Raw genomic sequence first — 16,490 nt, forward strand, 5'->3', positions numbered from 1 at the left:
GTCGCCTTACCGCCCTGTCCAGATTTATTCCAAGGCTGGCTGAACACATCAAACCCATCCTGAAGAATTTGAAAAAGGGCTCTACTCAGCACTGGGACAATGATTGCGAGACTGCATTCAGCACTGTCAAACACATCTTAACCAGTCCTCCAATCATGGCCCGACCGGACGAGGGATCCGACTTACAGCTGTATCTTGCAGCCTCCCCGTATGCGGTTAGCGCCGCTTTGATACAAGAGATACCCTCCCTTAAGTTGATCTACTTCATCAGTCGTACTTTGCAAGGGGCCGAGGAACGATATTCCCGCATTGAGAAGTTTGCCTTGGCGTTACTCACAGCCTCCCGCCGGCTTCGACCATACTTCCAGAGCCATCAAGTGATAGTCCGCACAGATCAACCCATCGCCAAGATCCTCCGTAAACCAGACTTGGCAGAACGACTGGTTGCTTGGTCAGTGGAACTGTCAGAATTCGGCCTCCGCTACGAGCCCCGTGGATCTGTCAAGGGTCAACATTTGGCAGATTTTGCAGCCGAGTTAACACCTGCCCCAGAGAATTCCACGACAAAATGGCTCCTCAGCGTGTATGGTTCCTCCGACAAAAGGGGGGGAGGAGCCGGTGTCGTCTTAGAGGGGCCGGATGATTTGGTCCTAGAGCAAGCCATCATATTCAAGTTTCCAGTTAGCAACAACCAAGCCGAATACGAAGCCTTAATTGCTGGCCTATCCCTGGCTAGAGAGTTGTCGGTCGAGCGTTTAGAGTGTCGGATGGACTCGAAGTTGGTCGTCAGCCATGTGAATGGAATCTATCAAGTCAAGGACAATCAGCTGTTGCGGTACTTCCACAAGGTTCAGACTTTACTCTGCAATTTCGTCGAGGTTAATGTCCTCCATGTACCCAGGGACCAAAACGCAAGAGCAGACCTTTTGTCCAAATTATCTCATTCTAAGGAGCGAGCGCAGTTATCCTCAATCATTAGAATGACGCTCGACCGTCCTGTGGTGGAAGCTTTTGTCACTAATGTGTCGACACCTATAACAGACTGGCGGCAGAAAGTCAAAGACCTCATGGAGCAGCAAGACAAAGGTGTTAGCATTACCGCGGCTGATTCCAGACGCATTGCGCGTTTTGTGTGCATAGGCGACGACCTATATCGTCGCGGCCATAGCACTCCTCTACTGAAATGCATCTCGGAAGAAGAGGCCGACTATGTGCTGCGCGAACTGCACACAGGGATATGCGGATTTCACTCTGGCAAACGGACATTAAGAGGACGTGTTCTCCGCGCCGGATATTACTGGCCTACTCTCGACCGCGACTGCGAGATATTCGTCAAAAAATGCATTTCCTGTCAAGCACATGGTCACGACATCCGTGCACCTCCTGAAGACTTACACAATATTGTCTCTCCCTGGCCGTTCGCCCAGTGGGGTCTCGACATAGTTGGACCACTGCCGATCGCCAAAGCGCAAAACAAGTTCCTCCTCGTGGCGGTCGACTACTTCACAAAATGGATAGAAGCTGAACCACTGTCCGTCATCAGCGCCCAGCGAGTGCAGAAGTTCATTTGGCGTCTCATTTGTCGTTTCGGTCTCCCTCAGAAGATCATCACCGACAACGGTCGCCAATTCATCGAACGCAAATTAGAGGATTACCTCAACAGTTTAGGCATTAAGCATGTCACATCATCAGTCGAGCACCCTCAAACCAACGGCCAAGCCGAGGCCGCAAACAAAGCCATTTTGACAGAGTTAAAAAAGCGACTCGGTGAAGCCAAGAGTTTATGGGTGGAGGAGCTACCCGAGGTCCTGTGGGCATACAGATGCACCCCCCATGGATCTACGGGGGACACGCCATTTAACTTAACCTACGGCACTGATGCCATGCTCCCAGTCGAGGTGGGCGAGCCCTCATTGAGGCGCCAAATCACTGATATGTCCCTTAATGAAGAGCAGTTACGGACGAATCTCGACGTCCTTCCTGAACGTCGTGAGGTTGCCACCATCCGCGCAGAGGCCCAAAAGCGCATGCTATCTCGACGGTACAATACCAAGGTCAAACCCAGAACCTTCAAAAGCGGCGATTTGGTGTGGTGAAAGCGGGGAGAAGCTCGGAAGAATCGAGCCCATGGCAAACTCGCAGCTAACTGGGAAGGACCCTTTCGGGTTGCAGAAGACATGTCGAACGGCGCATATCGTCTCCAGCTTCTTGATGGACACCCAGTTCCCAACACTTGGAACGCCACTCACCTTAAATATTACTTTAGTTAACATCCATTTCTTGATCATTTTTCTTACAACATTATCAAGTTCAATTATCAAATAAAGATTATATTTCATCATGATTTTTGCTTAGATTCATTTATCACTGCTCTAATGTCGAGTCCCAGGGTTGTCGTACCAGACACTTCCATACACAAAGGGGATGAAAGCAATCTCATTGGCCGATGTTCACCCTTGAACACCCAGTCTGTTCGGGATACACTCCCACTGGCCGATGTTCACCCTTGAACACCCAGTCTGTTCGGGATACACTCCCACTGGCCGATGTTCACCCTTGAACACCCAGTCTGTTCGGGATACACTCCCACTGGCCGATGTTCACCCTTGAACACCCAGTCTATTCGGGATACACTCCCATTGGCCGATGTTCACCCTCGAACACCTAGTATTTTCCTCACTCGACCATCGCTCTCCACTGTCACACAAAGCGTTATCAATACACTCGACATTCACACTTAGCGATCACCACAGCAAATCAATCGCAGAATCAGCTAAGTTAAATGAACAGCGCACTCTATTTCAATGTCAAGCATTCGTGAATAATCAAAGTTTAACATTCATAGTCGTCAACCAAATACTCAAGTATGTATGTACAGATCCTTACTACATCCTAATCTATTACAATTTGGGATGTGTCGCCTTCAACAGCTTCAGCAGTCTCCTTGGCGGGCTCGTCCGTTTCCGTTGCTCCCTCGGGCTCATTGTTGGCGACCTCCTCTTCATCCTCTTCCCCCTCCAGGACAACGTCGTCCGGAATTTCTTTCAAGGGCTTCAGAAGACCTTCATGCACATCCTTCCGGACGTCAAATTCAGCTCCCTTGGTTGATACCTGAAGCAAGTGCCCGACTTGCCTCAAGGCCTTCCTGAAACCCTTCTTATGTTCGTCCATGATCGCATCCTTCAGCTCCTCGATCAACTCATTTTTTTCAAAGACCTCTACCTTCAGCGCGTTCCTCTCTCGGGCCACTATCAGCATTGAGTTCTTCGCTTGATCCAGATCCCTGGCCATCTGATCGCGTTCTTGTTGGAGGGTCACGCCAGCTTCCCGAGTCTTATTCCACAGTATCTCGCCCTCCTTCAGAAGTTGTTCAGTACGCTTCTGCCTGGCCTCACAGCCCGCATGGATCTCGGCGAGCTCTTTCAGCTGAGCGCGCACCTTCTCTAACTCAGACCGCATCTGACCCCTATCCGAAGCATACGCTAGATGCCAAGCCAACGCTTGTGCTCGTGTGTTCATCTCCAGCAAGCTGTCAGCAATCTGTTGCTCGCTCATGTTTTCGATCACCTTCTTCTCTGAAGCATCCATGTTGAGGTCTACCCTGTGACCCGGCATGAAGGCACGATCCCATATGCCCTGCGGAAGGGGGCGTTCATTTTCTTCAACCACCTCCTTACTTTTCTTTGAGGCCTCGCGGTTGGTATCGACTGTCTTGGCTTTCCTTTTGCGCACGAGAGGCACCTCAGCTAATGTTGTCTCCTCAGCCGACGCCACTACGACTGGAGGTGGACCAGCTGGTGGCACCTGGGGGCGTTGCTGCCCAATGGACGACCCCGGACGATTACCTTCATCCCTCTCGTCGTCGATGGTCTGAAACCAGCTGCGACCACTTCCTTTCCTCCCCATTATCTCTGCAAAACACCAAAACCCATCCAGAATGGTCAGCAACAACATAACAAGTTACAAAAATGATAAGCAAAGGCACATACCAAACACCCTCGCCCCCGCGTCATCGAACTCGAGGCACTCTATAATCTGACGAGAAGAGAAGGGGCGTGGCAACGAGGTCAACACACTTAAAGCCTCCAACTCTTCGATCGTCATCTTATCTTCCGACCACGAGGTAAATCTCAGAGGATCCTGCGTCCAGTATAAGGGAAATCTGGGATTCCCCTCACCATCGAAAAAGAACCGTCGACCAGCATCGGTGATCGACACCTTAAAAAACTTCTCCTTAAACCCTCTATACGATTGCAGGTACAGCTCTAGAAGCGCGTTACCTGGTTCTGAAATCAATGATACCCACCCCTTCGTCGCAAGCGGACGACATCTGAAGAAATACAAAAACAAACCTACAGTAGGCCTAATTCCCAGCGCCCCACACAACACCCCGAACGCCTGTACATACCCCCAACTATTGGGATGCAACTGGCTCGGTGCAACGTTCAAGGTGCGCAAAACATCCATTTGGAATGTGGTGAACGGCAATCTCACATACAAATCATAGAATAGCGCAGCATAACAGTAAAAGAATTCATCAGAGGCATTCTCCCTCCCATAACAGATCCTCTCATCCTCCCGGCACGCTATCAACTTCACACAGGTGTGATACCCTAGGGTCCTCAACACACAACTATTCTCAATCCAATCCGTAATTACAGCTCTACTCCTAAATTGACTCCTAAGTTCTTTTACCTCACGCGCCGCCCAGGCGTACTCATCTCCGCTAATCGGAGATATTATGCGTCCCCCTGGACCCTCCCCGCACACATTTCCATACACAAATGCCATTTCCCCATATGGTATCGTGGTAACTTCGGAACATTCCGCCGTGGATGACGGCCCCGGCATATCGCCCCCGATATCCTGCCCCCTTCCTTCCATGATCAACAATACACACACTAAGACGAAAGAGATTTTAGGGTTACCTGGTTGATTCTCGTAACAGCGAAGGCAATGAGACTGACGAAGAAACAATCTCGCTAGCAGTGCACACTCTCAATGTCTGTTCTGCAAAAGTGACTAACCCCCTTCTGAATCGTGCTGAAGAAGCCAAACCGTCTAATCGTCAGGCGCCGTAGGATCCTTTTTAATCTAACGGCTACTAATTCGCGTCCCCTCACTTCCCTAAAGGAGCGGGAAAACCCTAAATTCGTAACGCCACGCACAGCTGTCATACACGTCTCCTCATTTCCTCCACGTTTCCTCGATTCTTCAAACAATACTCAAAAGTCCTTCATAACTTTGTCATCATCCATTTACTCGGACTTGGGGGGCATGTACTATAGGATACCTAATCCTCCAATTGTCGACCAATAACCCGACGACAATTAAACCACTGCAGGACATTCTCATGCCCGTAATGACATTCGACCACATAGCGTGGTCGACCACTAGATAACCGACTGTAATAAAATACGACCATGTGGCGTTGTCGACCAGTTGAGGCTCGACAACCGACATGAAGCATATGTGCGACACGTCGCCCACTCAGGTCGACACGAAGGATGATCGACATACAGTATGCGACATCGTGATCTAGCGGTTACAGATAAGCAGTTACACATCTTGGCTACACAGCGCCGTGAATCACGGCCATATATCACGGAAGTAATTGACTCGGTATCAGCACACGATACGACGGTTACAACTTCTAAACAGTCATTTTCAGTAACCGACCGGATTTTCAGGTAAACGGTTTATTATGTTAATTTAAATACACAAAGCACACCAGAAAAAAGGTACGTTTTTCCCCTAAGAGAAAATTAAGAAAGATTTGGTTGTTCTAACAACACCCCTATTGACTTGAGCGTCGGAGTGCCTTTGCAGGTACCCAGCCCACCGTACTCAGAGACTTGGAGAAGAGAGAAAGATAACATAGTGAAGGCAGCACAGAGAAAGTAGAGAGTAAGGTTGTTAGGTTCGTATCTTGGTCTCCACATCCCTACTGAAACAATAATCGATCAATATAACTGAAAATTGACTTAAGTGTGAAAATGTCTTTTAATAGATATCCACGTAAGTGACGTAAAATGTTAAGGTATAATTTTTGACCTTATATACCAAAATATATGAAGTGGTGTAACATAGGTATTCTCTGTGAAAAGAAACTAAAATAAAAAAGAGAATATTAAAATTAGGACATAAATGGAAAAAAATTTCCTAATATATTATGTTACTTGGTATAACACCACTGTTGACACCAGTGAAATTTCTTGTCTTAGTTTCCTTCTTAATTTTTCACATTCCGGAATGACCCACTAAGAAGCATAGCGGAATCATGAAACCTTCCAATTTATTGTGTTTTTGAACTTTAGTTTTTATGTAAAATAATTTTCAACAGCATTTTGAAAAAAGAAATATAGGAGTGATAGAATAACATGAGATAAAATATAGAATCACAACTTAGATCAATTATGATATTTAAAAAAAATTAAAAAGAGTTATTTTCTAAAGTGATTATCACTTTTATCAAACAAGTTTTTATTTAATTCCCTGTATTAAATTCCTACTATAAATCAATGTAATTCACAAGCTATATTTAATGTATTCTTTTGGTATTCACCTTTTATCCTTGCAATAATTGCTATATAAATAAGAGACAAAATTTTCTCAAAAATAGTATGCATAGAAATGACAATTCTTATAAAATTTGCAGAGAGATAAAAATCCAATCTAACATCAGATTTGTTAAGATATAATCAAAATCTCACATAAAATATATATGAAACTAGAAGCTACTATCAAAATTGCAAACAATACCAATATATATACACCAACTTTTTGTATTAGTCACACTAACAAGTTTTTATATACACACCAATTTTTTGTATTAATTACTAACAAGCTTTTATCAAAGTTATAAAATTAATTTCATAGTAAAAGTTAGAAGAAAAAAATTATTGTTCAATTATCTTTATTAATATTTGAGAGATATAAGACTAATTTAAAGAATTAAAAAAAATAAAAGTTCAACTCCTTTCGTTAATAAAACTAATAATTAATAATCGTTGATAGTAATAAAAAAATTCTAATAAAACTGAGAAATAAAATTCTATCAAATTAGAAATAGCAAAGCAACCAACATAAACCTTTTGAACACTTTTGTGTATTAATCTAAATTTAAGACTCACATAATACACAAATTATGTCAAAAAGAAGTGTATAATCATGATTAACACTTTGTTTACTTGAATGGATTTGAGGGAGAGTGATTGAATAAATTTGAGAGGATTTGAAAGTAATTTTTTTTTTGTTTATTTGAGTGGATTTGGAGGTAAGTAAGAGTAGATTTCGAAGTAAATTTTTTTAATCTGTCACATCAATCAAATCTTATTTTAATTCTCACAAACTTTACTTTCAAATTTACTCTCACTTATCTCTAAATTCACTCAAATAAACAACAAAAAATTTACCTTCAAATTCATTCAATCACTCTCTCTCAAATTTATTCAAGTGAACAAAGTATAAAAGAAAAAAAATAAAGTGAAACCAAAAGAAAATGATCAGACTATAATAAGATACCAAATCATAATCAAATTTCTACAAACTAATCAATAATAAGGAAGGAAAACCCTGACCGTTAGTCAATAATGGAGGATTGGCAGAGTGCACTGGAATCACAATTAAAGATATAGAAATTAGTACTAGCAGTTGAGTTGATGAAGAAATCCAAAATATCGAATACTAATGTGTGTAGGAGTTTTTTTCAGAGGTAGAGTCACTGTAGATGTAGATGGAAAGAGAGTCAAAATCACAGTGTCACTGTGGTTAATGTTCTTGCACTTCGTGGCTACTATACTTTCACAATAGTGTTGACTTCTGTACTACACAATTAGGATATCAAGGTTCAAAAAGTTGAAAAAAAGAGTATTAAAAGGTTAAATGTGCATATTTTAAAATTGAAAGTAATTAATTGATGCAGAAAAAAAATTGGAAAACCAAAATAGAATATTATTTCGAGTATTAGATCTGTAAGTTATATTTTTCTTTTAAACCCTTACACTAGTAAAAAAAGCAGATTTAAACTCGCACATTACGCCTCAGTTTTGTCAAAACCGAAGCGTATCAAAAGGCGGTGGTATTTCTGTAATTCTGAACATATTATATGCCTCGGTTCTAAATCACCCGAAGCCTAATATATATACTGCCTCGGTTCGTAGATGCAACTGAAGCATATACGTTTAAAAATATGACAAAACTCTGACGCTTCAGTTGAAAACTTTTTAAAGACGAAGATACTGCCTCGGTTAACACTCAGAACCGAGGCAGTATATCCTGCTCTGCCTGCCACGTTGGCCTGCTGCCACTGACAACTTTTTCGAAACGAGGTTATGGCCTCGGTCAATACGCAGAACCGAGGCAGTATAGCCTGCCCTCTGTACATTCTCAACTGCTCCTTCTGAACATTCTGATCTGCCCCTGGGATACGACCTCGGTTGCTATAAACCGAAGCCGTAGAGGCTTTTCCGCTTCGGGTTGGCGGAAAACCGAGGCATATAGCCAAATTTAATTTGAAAAATTAAATTTACTGAAATGTTTATGCCTCGGTCTGGGAGATAGCCGAGGTAGTAGCAGCTTTCTGACTCGGTTATTTGGTTAACCGAGGTAAAAGCCTGTTTATATTTCCAGAACTGCAACGCTTCTTCTCCCTCACGCGACATTTCTCTTCTCCACTGTTCCTCCACCACTTTGCTTTTCCTCACCGCCACTCCCCCTCCTCGCTCGTGCTGCCATCGCCGGTGTTGTTCGGTTTGTTCTCCTTCTCCGTCCTCAACCGTCCACGACTCTGCGTGTCCTCTCACCTTCGACGACGCTGCTGCCTCTGACGACGCTGCTGCCTCCGCGCCGGACTCCGACGACGCTGTTGCCTCCGCCGGTCACACTCCGTCACTGTAATTGCCACCGTGCCTCGTCCACTTCCATTTGTTTCTGGCATTTCACGGTTAGTTGAATTCACTGTTGGATTGAAAAAATTTTGATAATAAAATTTTGATATATGTTTGATAATAATTGTTGTGAGATGATATATTGGTGATAAATAGAATTAGAAATAGAATTATATAGTTATTTGATCATAAAATTGTTGTTGTTGTGAGATTGATATATTTATTTGATATTTGTTTGATAATTGTTGTTGTGAGATTGATATATTTATTAGATTGTTATTTGATGATTACATTGGTATAATGGTTATTGTATTAAATTGGTTGATTTGCTGATTAGATAAAGTTTAAGGTTGGAAATCATGAGTTGTTTGCTTTAATATATTGTTTGTTGTTGTGAATTAGCCTTAGTTTCCCGTTTGAGATTCAATACAAAAATTGTTTACTATCTCTAGATTTTTTTCAACAAATGTACTTTTTACAAATGAATAGAAGGAGATGGTAATAATAATTTATAAGTATTGAATCTTGAATTGTCCGGTTGGACAGTTTAAGAAGAGTAATAACTCTTTTATAGTTTATTATAACATATGAATTTTAATATACATGTCTTAAATTTCATGAAAATTTGCCGTTGTGTTTTTGTATTGATCTTCGGGTGCATATTTGATTGTGATTTATAATCACTTTCATTTCGTGTAACCTGAAGACCAATGTGAAATGCTGGCAAAATTTTGTGAAATTTAAGATATGTTGTTTAAAATTGATATGTTTAATAAACTAAAAAAAGTGAATCTTCTTGAATGGGATAGGGTCACACCTTGAATACAAACACGATCAAAGTGATCATTCAAGATTATTGAGATTGTGTAAACAATTTCAGTAAACATGCGTACGGATAGAGGGTGGATGAATTTACCACGCATCAGCACTGAGTACGAGAGAGGGGTAGAAGACTTTATACAGTTTGCGCAACGTAATGCGAGTACAAGTGGTGATGATGAAGTCAAGTTCAGATGTCCATGTGTGAACTGTTTGAATGGGAGGAAGTTGAACGCAACTGATATTAGGGAACATCTTATCTGTGATGGTTTCATACGAAGTTATACAACATGGATATGGCACGGCGAATCAACAGACTTTCCAACTGTCTCTCCAACTGGAAATGTTTATGATTCCACAATGGATATGGAAGATGAAGCAGAAGAAGACAACTTAGAGGACATGATCCGCGATGTTGGCGCAGAAGCTTTTGCCCAAGCGCATGTGTATGAAACGATGTCCACTAATGCGGAGACTCCTTTGTATGCGGGTTCAACTAAGTTCACACGATTGTCAGCGGTGTTAAGGCTGATGAATTTAAAGGCGAGCAATGGATGGAGTGATAAGAGTTTTACAGAATTGTTGTCGTTGTTGAATGAAATGCTGCCAAATGGAAATACGTTACCCAATCGTAATTATGATGCAAAAAAAATTCTATGTCCGATGGGTATGGAATATAAATGGATACATACATGTCCGAATGATTGCATATTATATAGGAATGAGAATGAAGTTTTGATAAAGTGTCCAAAATGTGGGTTATCACGATACAAGTCAAAAAACAACGGTGAAGAAGGTGGCATCACAGAAAAGAATGGTTCTGCTTTGAAAGTAGTTTGGTACCTTCCACTAGTTGCCAGACTTAAGCGTTTGTTTGCGAATCCCAAAGACGCTAAAAACCTAAGATGGCATGCAGATGAGAGAACAACTGATGGGATGCTTCGTCATCCGGCTGATTCCAAGCAATGGAAAATTATTGATCAAGAATTCCCCCAATTTGGTGAAGAATGTAGAAATCTTAGGTTTGGCTTAGCTACTGATGGAATGAATCCATTTGGTAATTTAAGTACCAATCACAGTTGTTGGCCCATTATACTGACAATTTACAACTTATCTCCTGGATTGTGCATGAAAAGAAAGTACATGATGTTGTCAATGTTGATATATGGTCCAAAGCAGCCTGGAAATGACATCGATGTTTATCTAAGGCCACTAGTTGAAGACTTGAAGTTGTTGTGGGTTGATGGGGTTGAAATATTTGATGCCTTTGCTTCAGAAACTTTCATGATGCATGCCATGTTATTTTGCACCATTAATGACTTCCCAGCTTATGGTAATTTGTCGGGGTACAGTGTGAAGGGTCATAAAGCATGTCCTATATGTGAAGAAAACACTGCAGCTCAACAATTAAAACACGGAAGGAAGACAGTGTATATGCGTCATCGGCGATTTTTACAATCTAATCATCCATATCGAAGGTTAAAGAAAGCATTCAATGGAGAACAAGAGAAAGACAATGCACCCATTTCACTTACTGGACTTGAAGTTGTTGAGAAAGTTAATAAAGTACATCATCAGTTTGGGAAAACGTCGAAGAAGTCTTCTGTAGCGACCCCTTGGAAGAAGAAATCAATATTCTTTGATCTTCCATATTGGTCAAAGTTAGATGTTAGACATTGCATAGATGTCATGCATGTTGAGAAAAATGTTTGTGATAGCTTGATTGGTACACTACTAAACATCCAGGGAAAAACAAAAGATGGAGTGAATGCACGTTTGGATTTGGTTGACATGAAGATCCGAGAAGAATTGGCACCAAGAGAGATTGGTAAACGTACTTATTTGCCCCCTGCATGTTACACAATGTCCAAACAAGAGAAGATAAGTTTTTGTCTTTGTTTAAAGAGTATCAAGGTACCACAAGGATACTCTTCAAATATCAAGAGCTTAGTGTCAATGCAGGACTTAAAGCTTGTTGGACTGAAGTCTCACGATTGCCACGTCTTAATGCAACAGTTGTTACCCGTGGCAATTCGTGGAATTTTGCCCAAAAAAGTTAGGCTGACCATAACTCGATTGTGCTCATTTTTCTCGTCAATTTGTAGTAAAGTCATCGATCCTACAAAGTTAGATGAACTTCAAAACGAAATTATCATCATATTGTGTCAACTAGAAATGTTTTTCCCTCCATCCTTTTTTGACATCATGGTGCATTTACTTGTTCATTTGGTCAGAGAAATAAAGTTGTGTGGACCAGTATACTTAAGATGGATGTACCCTATTGAGCGTTATATGAAGATTTTGAAAGGGTACGTCAAAAATCAATATCGTCCAGAAGGTTCGATGATTGAAAGATATATTGCTGAAGAAAGTATTGAGTTTTGCTCTGAGTATATGGCTAAAGCAAATCCGATAGGAGTCCCTCGGACATCATGGTTGAGTAGATATTCTACAAGTAAAAGCATCTGAGGTGTGAAGGTGGTGACGAAAAGTCGTGAAGAATTGATGCAAGCACATCTATACATATTAAACAACACAGATGAATTGATCCCATTTTTGGAAGCTCACAAAGCCGTTGTAAGGGACAAATATCCACGACAATCAGAGAAATGGCAGTTGATGGAGCATAACAAAACATTCTTGTCCTGGTTCAAATCTGAAGTTTCGAAAGAATCACGGTCCTCTGAGACTTTGTTCTGGTTAGCAAATGGCTTGAAGTTTGATGTTGTATGTTGTACAGGATACGAAATTAATAATTGCACATTCTATACGAAAACTTTGGATGATAAAAGCACAGTTCAAAATAGTGGCGTTAGTCTAGAAGCTGAGTCGCTACAGTTTTCCACATCCAAAGATCAAAATCCTGTAGTTGGTTCCATGAGATACTATGGTAGAATTGAAGAGATATTTGAAGTTGATTACACTAAGTTTTTCGTTGCACTCTTCAAATGTAAGTGGATAGACAATAAGAGTGGTGTCAAAATAGATGAATCTGGTATGACACTTGTTGATTTTCGAAAGGTTGGTTATAGAGACGAACCGTTCATCATGGCATATCAAGCAAGTCAGGTTTTTTATGTAAAAGATCCTGCATCTGACCATTGGTATGTTGCTCTCCAAGGAAAAAGGCAAATTGAAGAAAAAGAAGGGAATCTAAGTAATATTCATATCGCTGACAACCATCCATTTAAAACGACAATAAATTTGGATGACGACCCTCTAATTATACAAGCAATACGAGAAGATCACAATGAGGGAATATATATATGACCAATCGATATGATTATGTATGAATTTCATGTTTCTGTAAATATTTATGGCTTTTGTTAAATAATATATTGCACATTTTATAAGTGTTTTATTTATATTTCATCTTATTTATTGTGACAGATATATGGCTGAGTCACCTCATTCGTCAAGCGATGAAGTCCCCACCACTTCTAGACGGACGAGAGGAGCAACGAGGTTACGACAGCTTATACTTAGAAGAAATGCAGGTGAGAGGACACCTGTCATTATTGACGTGGTCACTGGAGTTGCATCTGGCCCAAATGCAGATGTATTTAGGTCTTACCTTAGAGTATTGGCACGTGATCGTATCTCTATACTTACTCCATCGTTTGACCATGTTTCTGAGGCTGATCGGAATCTCATATGGCAAGATCTATTAGTAAGTTAAGCAATATTGCTCAATCTTCTATATTCATTATATTGATAAATCTGTATTTATATAAGGTTATTACTTTCTTTGTTGCAGATAACATTTGATATGCCAAACGTCGAGAGCTTAAGGAATAGGTGTTTATCTACAATTGCAGAACGATTTCGAGGGTTTAAGACAAAATTGACGTCTAGATATATATTTGGACCAAAAAGTGATGAAAATCCATGTTCCAAATATTCAGCAATTGACGAAGAAACATGGCGTCAGTTTGTGGAGCTTCGTTCTTCTGAGGCGTGGCAGGTAAGTGTAGTAAAATCATTCAATTCATCCTTCATAATTCTCTACCATGACAATTGTTTAAATTTGTCACAGGAAAAAAGGTCAAAAGCACAGGGAATAAGCGCTCAGAATAAAAATCCACACCTACTGTCTCGTGGTGGATATAGGAAGCTCGAAGAGAAAATAATGAAGCAGAAGTCAGATAGTAGACTTCCACTTTCTGAGGGTGATGACCCTCTTCCTCCTCCTTCACCACCATCTCGGCACGACAAGTGGAAGTTAGCCCGTATGAGACCATCGGGCTCCTACACTTCCGAGTCTGCTAGAGAAATATCTGAAAGAATTGTAAGATGTCATTTCTTATTATATTACATTAATTTTGTTATATATCTAACATATATATTAAAAATCCTTTGAACTTTTGTTATGTGACAGGACTCCTTGGTTGAGCAGAGCTCCCAAGGTCAATTCACACAAGAAGGTCGTCAAGATATTCTTGCCACAGCTATTGGACGACCTGAGCACCCAGGACGGGTGCGTGCTGCTGGGACTGGCATAGGCATACGACATTTTTTTGGGTCTTCCTCGCGTCCATATTCATACGAAAAGATGAAGGAGGAAATAAGAAAAGAGATGACGCATGAGATCACAAAGAAGGTTCGAGCAGAGTTATATGATGAAGTTGCTGAAATGGTTGCGCGCCAGTTCCAGCAGCATTATGAGGATTATGGCAATCATCCTCCACCATCTCCTGTAGCGGAACATATTGTGCCCCCTACAGGTAAGGTTATTTATGTTTGCTTACTAATTTACTTTTTGCATAAACTAACATTTAATTTGACAGGTAGAAGCGGTAAAGGAAGTTGCTCAGTTGCCGGTGCCCCAGGGGACGACATGGATGACACTCGTCCATGTGAGTTATATATTCTCTCTGATACTGGGACCATGCTAGTGGCTCGTGGTACAGTGTATGAGACAACCACTGTAGTGCATGGTGTACAACTTGCAGAAGATGAGGTCAAGGTCACGGTCGATGAAGTTGTCATAGCGGATGTCGTTCTTCCTGTGCCTACAGATGAGTTCTTCACTGTGGAAGAAGCATTTAGGTCCTTTGTCGCCTGGCCTAGACATTTGGTTGGTCATGTATCTAATCCCCCGGTAAACACTCGTACTATATACTTCTCAATTTTAATATTTACTTTTAATTGACGTTATAACAACCATTTTTGCATTTAACAGCAGATAGGTCAAGAGGGAAGTCCTAGACCGAAGAAGACTCATTTATCTGAGGATGACCCTCTTGGTGCATTAGACGAGCTTGCTAAACTCATTTCAGATGTGCCAATGAATGTACATTGGGATTCTACTACATTTGGAAGAGAATCTCATATCCCATTGTACTTGCATCAGCAAGATGTTAGGGAGCTTGCGTCGGGGAGAGATGAAATTAATATTACACTCATTCAGCTGTGGATGATGTAAGTTTATGAAAACTTTTATATATATTGGTATTTTATGAACTTACTTACATCATATTATTTCTTCATTTTAGGTATCTGTTGGATGTTAGTAACAAGAAGGGGTTCAACGATGTATATGGGTTCATTGACCCTTCTATGACTCATGAGAGAAATAAATTTGATGATATCCAGACATACATCACCACCTGCTTTGGAACGGGGAAGGAGATATATTTTCTCCCTTATATACATGGGTAAGTGAAGTTTGTTAACTTCAACACATTCATTTATTAATTTTGGTATATCATTCATAAGTTATTACCAATTTCAGGTGTCATTGGCAGCTACTTGTGATCTCCGTACCGGAGAACACGGCTGTTTGGTTTTGTTCATTGCATAAGTCTCCTCCCAGCCCTCTTAGACATGCAGTAGATTGGTAAAAATCTCAATGTCTGGTCCTTTTTTTTATATAAATGTATGCTAAAAGAATTTCTTTTGATAGTTCCCTTGCAGCACATATGATGTTATCTGGGAGATCTACTGCTACAGCTAAAAAGCTTGCATGGGTTTCTCTTAAGGTTTGGTATTTTAGTCCATACTTTGTTACATTTGCTTCCATTCAAATGATGTTACTTAACATTTTATAATTATGATGATATATTGTAGTGTAATAGACAAATGGGGTCATATGAATGTGGTTAATACGTTATGTTTTGGATGATGACCATCATTCGTGCACATTACACCACTGGATGGGAAACGGTAATATTTAGGTTTGAATTTTATGTTCTCTATATTTGGATTTCATATACACTAATTGAAATCATTGTACTTTATGCAGAGATTTAATAGGACTGCTTCAATTCCAGAGAAGTCAATCCAACTTGTGAGGAAAACACTTGCAAGATATGTAATTCATTTATATAATAGTATGTAGTAGATATTAGGATATACTAAGTTTTAAGTTTATGTTTCTAAGTTGTTTTATGCTTTTCTACATTACTATAAATTCAACATGTACATTGCATTGATTTATGCTTGAAACTTGATTTATGATTACATTTTGGATTGATTTATGCTTCTAAGAATTTGATTTATGATTCCATTCAATATATTTTATGTTTTAATATGAATTTCATTTAAAATATACGTTTCTGTAATATTCTGGACTATTCTGGTTATAAAAAGATATGCAGGTCTGTTTCTGTGATTGGGAATGTTGCAGAAACAGACACCACTTTAAAAAAAAACGTACTTATATGCCTCGGTTCTGGTAAAAACCGAGGTCAAAAGCCCACTTACTACCTCGGTTATGGTCAAACCCGAAGCAGAATGTATAGCGGAGGAGAAAAAAAAAACAAAAAATGAATCTACTGCCTC

General features: G+C 40.5%; 1 protein-coding gene across 1 annotated transcript; it reads left to right on the forward strand.

The window, feature by feature from the left end:
- Positions 1–5,523: 5,523 nt before the first annotated feature.
- On the forward strand, positions 5,524–16,006 carry LOC128193861 (uncharacterized). The gene is made up of 12 exons (XM_052868049.1): positions 5,524–5,622; positions 8,632–8,894; positions 13,275–13,377; positions 13,465–13,507; positions 13,613–13,671; positions 14,362–14,431; positions 14,495–14,808; positions 14,890–15,000; positions 15,231–15,364; positions 15,442–15,546; positions 15,613–15,688; positions 15,777–16,006. The coding sequence occupies exons 1-12, from the start codon at positions 5,524–5,526 to the stop codon at positions 15,810–15,812; spliced, it is 1,413 nt and encodes a 470-aa protein (XP_052724009.1). The 3' UTR covers positions 15,813–16,006.
- Positions 16,007–16,490: the final 484 nt, after the last annotated feature.

The sequence above is a fragment of the Vigna angularis genome, chromosome 9 (genome assembly GCF_016808095.1).
Source record: "Vigna angularis cultivar LongXiaoDou No.4 chromosome 9, ASM1680809v1, whole genome shotgun sequence".
Classification (NCBI taxonomy): domain Eukaryota; kingdom Viridiplantae; phylum Streptophyta; class Magnoliopsida; order Fabales; family Fabaceae; genus Vigna; species Vigna angularis.

What these genes read in the sequence shown, in the direction of transcription:
- LOC128193861 (XM_052868049.1), top strand. Translation starts at nt 5,524, where the DNA reads ATGCGACATCGTGATCTAGCGGTTACAGATAAGCAGTTACACATCTTG. An exon ending in CGAGAGCTTAAGGAATAGGT is followed by an intron (nt 13,508 to 13,612) that starts GTTTATCTACAA and finishes CCAAATATTCAG; the next exon opens with CAATTGACGAAGAAACATGG. An exon ending in ACATATTGTGCCCCCTACAG is followed by an intron (nt 14,432 to 14,494) that starts GTAAGGTTATTT and finishes TTAATTTGACAG; the next exon opens with GTAGAAGCGGTAAAGGAAGT.